The sequence below is a fragment of the Euleptes europaea genome, chromosome 7 (assembly GCF_029931775.1).
Source record: "Euleptes europaea isolate rEulEur1 chromosome 7, rEulEur1.hap1, whole genome shotgun sequence".
Lineage (NCBI taxonomy): Eukaryota > Metazoa > Chordata > Lepidosauria > Squamata > Sphaerodactylidae > Euleptes > Euleptes europaea.
Window position 1 is genome coordinate 21,388,442 of NC_079318.1, and position 9,905 is coordinate 21,398,346.

The window sequence follows — 9,905 nt, forward strand, 5'->3', positions numbered from 1 at the left end:
AGGGATGTTGATGTGTTGTGTAACAATTTCCTGTTTTATTTGGCTTCCCATCCCCAAGTGGCTGCTGCTGCTTCAAACACAATCCTTTCAGAAACCTGATTATTTATTTCCTAAAAGACAAGCTGCCTTAGCAAGAAAAGGCATTCAATCAAATGTAGCTTTCCAGAAATAATGTTTTGAAAACTGAAGCCGTGTTATGAAAGAGCCCTTTCCACTACTGCCAAGAGGTATTTCCCCTGGTCGCTGTTAGTATTCATTGTATTTTTTAAAATAACCGTTTCAATGTACATATTTTATTTGTTGTAGGTGTTAACTTCATTTTGGCTAAAAAAATGTTTCTAAGCAATGCTGTATACTTTTACCCCCGCAACTTTACATTCCCGAGTATTTAATCTGAATGCATCCTCGTTTTATTCCATATTGGGGTAAATATTAGCTTTCAGTGAGATTCCATTATATGGTAAATGCCAACTTTTTTCACAGATGAGTTACATTCAGATGAAGTAACATCAGACAATTTAACATGGTAAAATTGATTCAAAAATAACGTGGCAATTAGGCCCCTATATAAGCATCTTATGCCCTGACCTGGATGGCCCAGGATAGCCTGATCTTGTCAGATCTCAGAAGCTAAGCAGGGTCAGCCCTGGTTAGTATTTGGATGGGAGACCACCAAGGAATACCAGGTTGCTGTGCAGAGGAAGGCACTGGCAAACCACCTCTGTTAGTCTCTTGCCATGAAAACCCCCAAAAGGGGTTGCAATAAGTCGGCTGCGACTTGAAGGCACTATACACACACATAAGCATCTTAAAATGGTTTTATTTAGGATGTATACTTTATCCCTCTAGCTTAATAATTCTACAGGCAGCCATCTGGAATAATTGGGTTATATTTTACCTTGCAGGCAAACTACCTTTCATTTAGTTGTTTGTTAACGTAATTTACTTTCTTTGTTCTCTGTAGGTCAGCTCAAATTTTTAAATACTTAACATCTTAAAGAACTGCCTTTATCTCGTTTTCTAATAGTAGAGGCTTAAAGAAAACCTTGCTCTAATTCTCAAATTTCTCAGATTTTTTAAATATTTCTGACATTTTTGTAAGGAAAACCATTTTTAATTAGTAAGTTTTGTGTTTAGTGCATCACCTGTAATTACACGCATTTGAAATGTTGTATTGATTGGATGTAACAGATGAGAAAATAATGCCAAGAATGCATTATACTGGAAGCATGAAATTTATAGCAAGTGAAGAGCTGCCAACTTTATTTTCATGTAAAATCAGAAAACAGCTATTTCAGGAAACGACCCTCAGTAGACATGTTCATTTCTTCTCTGGTAATCAGACAAAAATGTTATACCAACTGAACCTGCTGCCTTGTTCTTCATGACCTCTGGGCATTCACACAGATGAGCTCTGTGTGTGTGTGTGTGTGTGTGTGTGTGTGTGTGTGTGTGTGCGTGCGCGCCCGTGTGCAGAATCCTGATTAGGAACATTCTAGAACTAGACTTTTAGGTGCAAAATCGATCCTGTGAGCAATTGCACATGCCCAGGGGGTGGAGTTGTAACTTCGCCCTCAGTTCTCTTTCAACTTGTAGCTGCAACATCAATGAAACCATTCAGCTTACAAAACTCTCTGTGAATTAGTGATTTTTTAAAAAAAAGATCTAACCCATCGATCTTTTATACAGCACATTTTCTCTTTTTCCTCTTCTCACTTTGTTCTTCCTGGTTGGATCATTTTAAAGGTTGTTGTTTGTTAGTCTTTGCTTCAGGTGTACCATGTACGACCGAACAGACCACATTTAAGGGTTGAGGCCAATGTGGATGTGACAAGTACTTCTTGTGCCTTGGAAAAGGGCACAGTGCTGAAACTCTGTGCTCACTCGTCTTTTATGCATGGCTGTTTCTTTCGCCGTCACCCCTCCGATGACTTCGGGTCTTTGTTTGCACGCCGTTTCTGACCATCAGAAGTCGCCTCGTTGTCCCCTGGCGTTTCCCCGTGTTTTGCCCGCGTTTTCAAATTTGAGATAAAACAGGTCCCTCAAAACACGGGCAAATGCAGGGGGAGAGCGAGGTCGGAAATGGCATGCATAGTCTAAACAAGTCGTCGAAGGGGTGACAGCGAGAGAAACAGCCATGTATGAAAGACCACTGTCAGAAGTTCGCAATGTAAACCAGGTGCAATAGCTTCTCCCAACTGTGGGAATGAGCCCTCTTGAGGCTGGACAAAATTGGACACCCGATTCTTACAATGACGCTACAATTTTTTGTGGCAGAGCATTCCACTACTGGATGCAGCTCGCACACTGGTCCAGCTGGCCTCTGTATCTGCACAACCCTGTCCAGTCATTTATCCAGGATCTTAATTTTTTGCACTATTTTGGCAGAACTAAGTGGGAAGCCATGACTCTTCCCCCTTGGGCAAGCACAATGTTACATGGACTTGAAAGGGGGGGGGATTTTGCACCTAAAAACCATTCTAGAATATTCTGAATTGAGGCTCTTGGCATATACATAGCCTGCTAGTGTGACTACACAGATGACCATAAAAAGAACATCAGTTACAGGTAGGCATACCTGTTTCCCCCTTGTCTGATGTATATTCAGGTGTCTGAATGTGGTAAAGAAGCCTTACCTAAACGTACTGATTTTTTTCCCCTAGGTATGTCTGGCGTGACTGGAACAGTCCTCAGAGAAACCTCCTTCATTAACCGAAGCTTGTCTGCGCTGGCAGATGTACTTGGAGCAATATCAGAACATTGTTCTCATGTTCCCTATCGAAACAGCAAACTTACACATTTACTCCAGGACTCCATTGGTGATTATAGCCTCATATTTATTATATATACAGTAACATTATTTTATTTATTTAGCAAATTTGTACCCTGCCTCTCAACCAAAGGTTTCAACGACATCTTCTAGACAAAAACTTCAGTTAAAAAATGCAGTATATAGGCAACCGTAGCAATAAGACAGCAGCCAAGAAAAAATACTGTTAAAGCCACTATATTCAAGAACATAGGCCCACACTCACAATATACAAAAACCTGAGTGCCATTTCAGCAGAAGGGCTGGTAAAGATTTTAAAAATAAAATAAATCAAAAGCCTTTGCTTTTTTATGATTCTTGACCATGCCTAAAGCTGAAAAGACTAGGCATCCTCTGAATAACTGTGTCTCCCTCCTGTCTGGGACAGAATTAGCTCCCTTCTGTTGATCACATAAGGCCCAGAAAACATGTTTTGGGCCACCTCCAGTAGAAAGGTGGAGAGTCAGCAGAGAGGTGGCAGGATCTGACATAATTCCTCATAATCTCATCCTGTTCATGAGGAACAATAGCAACCTTAAACATTTTTTTTTAAATGTTATAACATCCAGCCTGATCAAGAGTTGTAGGGAACTTAAAAGCTGCACCCTGTTATGTGTCATGAGGTTGGTCCTAATAAAAGATATTACAGAGATCGTACTCTGATTTTTTGGAATTTTATTTTGGGACCCAGACTACTGCTAACAAGCAGCTCCTATTACCTAACCCTCATACCATCAGTATCCCTGGTAACAACCTATATTACTTCTGAAGGGAGGAGAGTCCTCAGTTATTTTGTTCATTCATTCATTTATATCCTTTCTCCCCAGCTGGGACCCAAAGCTGCTTATATCATTTCCTCTCCTCCATTTTATCCTTACAATAACCCTGTGAGATGGGTTAGCTGACAGTGTGCAAATGTCCCGAAGTCGCCCAGTGAGCTTCCATGGCGTGAGTGGAGATTTGAACCGAGGTCTTCCAGATACTAGTTCAACTCTCTTAAGCTTTACACCACACCGGCTGTTGAGCATGCTCATATGGCAGCAAGCAGACATATCCCTTATCTTAGGCTATTTAGGACTTTCAGCATCATAACCTTTACCTTGAATTGCTCCTGGAAACAATGGGCAACCAGTGCAATTCTTTTAAACCTGAAGAAATAAGATACCGATAATTAGTGTCCATCAGCAACCTTGTTCTTGCATTCTGTTCTACTTGAAACTTTTGGACAGTCATCAGAGGCAACCCACACAAAAGCGTTTGTTGCAATAGTGCATCCTGGCTATGTTCAAAGCCTGGATGCCTGTGGCTAGATCCTGGCCATCAAGGAAAGGCCACAGCTAGCACACCAGCTAAAGCTGGGCAAGGGCATTACGGGCCATAGCAGAGATCTGTGCTTCCATCTATAGACATGAATCTAATAGTGCCTCTCAGCTGTGAATTTAGGTACAGGCTGCCTGTTACTTCCTAGCTGATGGCATTATTAACTAACAGCATCTCCATCTTGTCATTTTTGGGTTTTGGGCGGGGGGTTTGCAATCAAGTTACAGCTGACTTATGGCGACCTCTGGTGTGCCTTTCAAGGCAAGAGATGTTCGGAGGTGGTTTGTCATTGCCTGCCTCCATGTCACGACCCTGGTACTCCTTGGAGTTCTCCCATCCAAATGCTAACCAGGGTCAGGGCTGAGAGTGTGTGACTGGCCCAAGGTCACCCAGCAAGCTTCCATGGCGCGATTGGGGATTTGAACCTGGGTTTCCCAGGTCCTAGTCAGACACTTTAATGACTACACCGTGCTGGTTCAAATCTTGTTGGTAATGAGCATCAATTACTACCTCCGGTTCAGAACATTAATTGTTTAACATTGACTTAATTAAGTCAGAATCCCTCTGGTTCTGTGCCAGAAGATGCACTATGTTTTGCTTAATTTTTTTCCTGGCAGCATCCTTGTGACATTTAACACCTATATGACAAACAGCAATTCAACAGGTAAAGATTTCTACTATCTTTGAATCTCCTTGCCAAGAAAAACAGTATCTGTTGAAGCTCAGTCTGCCTTGCAGCTGTTAGATATATAGGAACCCTGTCACAAAACAGCTAAGGAGTCTTTGCCACTCTTTCTTTTTTTGTATTTTGGCCAAATAAATTAAATAACTTGATTTTGTAAGCAGCCCTTGTGTGACCCTGGCATGCTTTTAATAATTCTAAATGCATATATGTTTCTTTGTGTTGTTGTTGGAAAATGTTATTGTATAGTGGCACTTATGTTAAGTAAGTCATTTAGGGTATCTTCCATGGGAATGTCCTCTACAAATCCCGATTTATTGTGAAGCTTGGAAGAACGAAGAATTTCATTACTTTACTACTTAAACTGCAGTTTTCACTGTTTAGTGAAACCATGTAAAAAAACCCACATCTTAGTAAGATTTCTGGCTTTGATCTTGATCCAGTATCTTTTTAAAACTCCTTTTCAGTTATATTCACTTTATTTTTTAAATCTCATTCTAGAACCTATTCTTTTCTCATAATTCTTGCTCTGTCACCAATATTCACGTGTGTGGGCACACCCGTACAAATACATCCATAAACAGATACGTGAGTAAAGTGCCGTCAAGTCACAGCTGACTTATGGCGACCCAGTAGGGTTTTCCAGGCAACAGGCGGCTCAGAGGTGGTTTGCCATTGCCTGCCTCCGCGTGGGCTGAGAGAGTTCTGAGAGAACTGTGACTGGCCCAAGGTCACGCAGCAGGCTTCATGTGGAGGAGTGGGGAACCGAACCCGATTCTCCAGATTAGTGTCCACCATTCTTAACCACTACACCACTCTGGCTCTCTATGCAGATATAGGGAGTCTTTTTTTTAGTAATGTACATATTACATTTGCTCTGTCTTTTAAGCCTTCTGCCCTAAGTGAAGTCAACTTCCGTTTGTGGTGGCTGAACTACCGGTACTTTTGGTTGTCTTGTAGCTGGAAACTGTCCTGGCATGTGTGCGCCATGGCTGTTTCCATACTAAAACACTTTTGGTCAGTTGTTTCTTTCCCTCAAATGAGTGCAAATGGAATCAAAATGGTAGCGCTACAAGACAATATATCAACGTTTTCCCTTTAAAATCCAGCTATGTCTACACTATATGTTTACTCATAAACTAGTCTTGTTCAGCAGAGGTACCTTTTCTCCCTGCAATTGTACTTTTATTCCTTTGTCTAACAGCTTAGTTAATTACTTCCTGTTCTCTCAATAGCTAGCCATAGCATTCATTAATCAATTGTTAATCATTTCCTGTTTTGAGCATGGGAAGGTTCAGCTTTTCAATTTGCAGGCAAAAGCACGGCTGATTTTTTTTTTCATTTAATCATTTGTGTAATTTCACAAACACAACAACAATAATTTAAAAAAAAATTAAAAAGTGACGGAGTCATTTTGCCAGCAAAATGAAAAGCAGTACTTAAGTCCCCCGCTTCTCCGAAGAACCATTTAATTAACAGTTGATTTAGGAATGCTGTGGCCAGCCATGGAGACAACACTGAGCCATGGCCCCTTCCCTAATAAACGAGAAAGAAAGAATATAAAGGGACTGTTGCCCTGAAAAATTTCAGTAGTGTTTTGACTGTCCATAATAGGCAACCTTCTGCAGCAACTGCATTTTATGCTTTTCTAAAAAGTTACAAATCAGAAAGAAGGAAAGATCACAGTGGATGCAACAGGGTTCTGATTGTTAGAGCAATGCAACTCAGCATTTCTGAGTCTCATGACGTTGTACTATCCATTAAATAAGTAAATGAATAATGGCAATTCCAGACTAAACAGCTTGTGTGGAAGCAACTGCTGTTCGGTACTGCTGTACGTTTTAAAGGACTCCAGTACAAAATAGATGGGCGGAACACTTTTTACGCTGGCAGATGATTATGGTACAGATAAATCGTAACCCTACCCTGTAGTTCAGGGGTGGGGAACATCAGGCTCGGGGGCCGTTTAAGGCCCGCGAAATCATTTGGTCTGGCCCTTCGTGGGTCCTGGCAGATCTCTAGCTCAGAAGTATCTAAGACTGGTGATCCGCCCCCTCCCGCGGACAGGAATAGCCTCTATTCAAGGTGGACGTGAGTTTGTTTTGCTGAGAAAAGGAACCTTTTTCCCCCTTGCAGAAGAGTTGTTAGCTATGGAGCTGCTAGGACCGCCCAAGAAACTGTGTTAAGGCTTTCCCACCCGGGCCGTGGAGAAACGTATTCCCTCTGTATTACAAGAGGGCTGGGGGCGGAAGTGGAGACAATGGAGGGGTTAAAGGGGGCAGGGCCAGAATGCTTGGGGGTGGAGTTCTTAGCCAGTGTATCCTCATTTCACCCCTGCAGGTGGAGGTAGCAGGAGCTGGCTGTAGAATCAGGTCCCGACCATGCGGAGCAGGAGCAACTCCGGCTTGTGGCTGGACGGCTACGCCCGGCTGGTGCAACAGACCATCCTGTGCCACCAGGTGGGCGAGTGTGCCACCAGTTGGATGCCTGCCTGCTTGCCTGCACGGGGGGGGGGGTGTCATCTGGGGAAGTTGCCTGCTTGGTAATTTTGTATGGCCCGCGAATGACATTATAAATCTCCAAATGGCCCTTGGCGGAAAAAAGGTTCCCCACCCTTGCTGTAGTTTATACTGAATAATGGCTATCCAGTCCTCTCTTCCATCAATAAATGTTTTGTGAAATTGACACAGTCCTCCTGTTGACTGATGGACAACTCATCCTTGTTAGCATGTTGCAACGCATTGAAATACCAATGAAAATATTTCTCGTTCATTTTCCTTAGGTGGTGATGCAAAATCACTGCTGGTGTTGTGTGTCTCCCCCAGCCCAAAGTACATAACAGAGTCCCTGCAGACCCTGGGATTCGGAACACGAGCAAGGCAAGTTCAGCGAGGGCGAGCCAAGAAGAGAAACCAACCGGGGCCAAGCAAATCCAAATAAAAAGCAAGAGTCCTGTGGGTTAAAGGACTATTAATGAGTTCCTCAGACTGAAATCCATCTTGTTTTTGTAAAGATGTAAACTGCCAGTTCAAATAAACACTGTTCAGTGTGGGATGTATAAACTTAACGGGCAACATCTTTATTCCAACAATAATAGCAAGATTATCAAAATGCTACCACATAGGGAAGGCGGATGAGCTTGTGTATTATTCCTTCTGGGAAGAGCAGAGTTGAGGGGACAAATCTTTGTGTGTGTGTGTTAAGTGCCGTCAAGTTGCTTCCGACCTGTAGTGACCTTAATGGCCTTTCTCAGGTCTTGCAGACTGAGGGCCATGGCTTCCTTGATTGAGTCAATCCATCTCGTGTTGGGTCTTCCTCTTCCTGCCGCCTTCAACTTTTCTTAGCAATAGATCTTTTAGGAGCAGCAAAAGAAGAGCAGAACTTTCACGATCCCAACCTCACTTCTGCAGTGCTGCTGGTTAGCAGCATTTAGCAACCAGAATGCATCAGACACTCCATAGCACATAGCATGGACATTTTCAAGGGCCAAAAGGTTTGCAACAGGGCTCTGAATATTACACGACAATTCTGTACCAGTGCGGAAGTCGGTATTGGGCAAGAAATACAGCATCCTAAAAAAAGAAAAGAAAAACCCTCTAAGTGTTAATTCTTTTCAGAGTAAGTTTCTAACCCTTCACGCTGCAGCATAAAATGCATGGGCAGTACTGGTAACATCCCAGAAACTGCTGAGGGCAGATAGGTTGGGCAGAATTTCCAGTGGTTGGGAAGGCAGGTTTCAAAGTGCTGCAGAGTGCTTTGTGCAACTAAGAAAAGCAGGACAAATGATCCAAACAAGACCAATATGTAGGGTTGCCAGGTTCCCCCTCCCGTTTGGCGGGAGGTTTTAGGGGTGGGGCTAAGGAGGGGGCGTGATGACGTCACTTCCAGTTTGACTTTCATATCATCTACTTGCCTATTCCCTTTAACTGGAGATGCCTGGGATTGACTTCTGGAAGTCCTGCATCACGGCAGCTGAGTATTAAATTGGCTGCGGTGATGCTGTACTTCCGGAAGTAAAACTGGAAGTGACATTGCGCCTGCGTGCGCACGCATCCGCCACTCTGGAGCACCTGAGTGGTTTGGCTGGCAACCCTACCAATTATGGAATTTTATTTGCATAATTTGTATAGATTGGAGGCTTCAGTTTTTTCTTGATGCAACATTTGGATTTGGAGTTTGGTTTTTTCGCACTACCTAGTACATGTATATGCAGACTTGACGCAGTCAGTTTTTCTCAGATTGGAGATTAACCTTATCTGCAATGCCTAAGACACCAGAGTTGGGAAAAGAGAATTATCCTTTACAGGCCTCCTAAAAAGGTAAAGGTCCCCTGTGCAAGCACCGGGTCATTCCAGACCCATGGGGTGACGTCACATCCCGACGTTTACTAGGCAGACTTTGTTTTACGGGGTGGATTGCCAGTGCCTTTCCCAGTTATCTTCTCTTTACCCCCAGCAAGCTGGGTACTCAGTTTACCGACCTCGGAAGGATGGAAGGCTGAGTCAATCTTGAGCCGGCTACCTGAAACTGACTCCTGTCGGGATTGAACTCAGTTCATGAACAGAGCTTGGAGTGCAGTACTGCAGCTTACCACTCTGTGCCATGGGACTCTTCCTCACAAGCCTCCTAAGCATTGCCTAAAATGGTTAATTTTATTTTTCTCACAAGAAATCTGGCTGGAATTTTCTTATATCTGATTTCCTTTAAACTCTTTAAGGATATAATGGCATAAGACCATAAGAAGAGCCCTGCTGGGTCAGACCAGTGGTCTATCTAGTCCAGCATCCTGTCACACAGTGGCCAACCATTTCCTCCGGAGGGCCAACAACAGGGCATAGAGGCTGAGACCTTCTCCTGATGTTGCCTCCTGGCACTGGTATTCAGAGGCTGACTGTCTCTGAATTTGGAGCTTCCCTTCTGCTCACCATTATCCCACATCCACACCAAAACTGGCTCTAGGCACCACTTCAGGGTTTCTACAGCCTCCCTGGGATCAACTGAAAGCAGGAGATGAGAGCTGAGGGTCATCCGCATATTGGTGACAGCGCAGCCCAAATCTCCAGTTGACCTCACTCAGCAGTTTCATGTAGATGT

At 43.3% G+C, this 9,905-nt stretch overlaps 1 protein-coding gene across 1 annotated transcript in view; it reads left to right on the forward strand.

The window, feature by feature from the left end:
• KIF25 (kinesin family member 25) overlaps window positions 1–7,856 on the forward strand; it is a 62,521-nt gene extending 54,665 nt beyond the window's left edge. Inside the window, exons 14-15 of the mRNA XM_056853755.1 lie at window positions 2,664–2,819; window positions 7,594–7,856. Of these exons, the coding sequence (XP_056709733.1) occupies window positions 2,664–2,819; window positions 7,594–7,751 (314 nt within the window). The 3' untranslated portion in view covers window positions 7,752–7,856. The remainder of the gene's footprint in view (window positions 1–2,663; window positions 2,820–7,593) is intronic.
• Window positions 7,857–9,905: the final 2,049 nt, after the last annotated feature.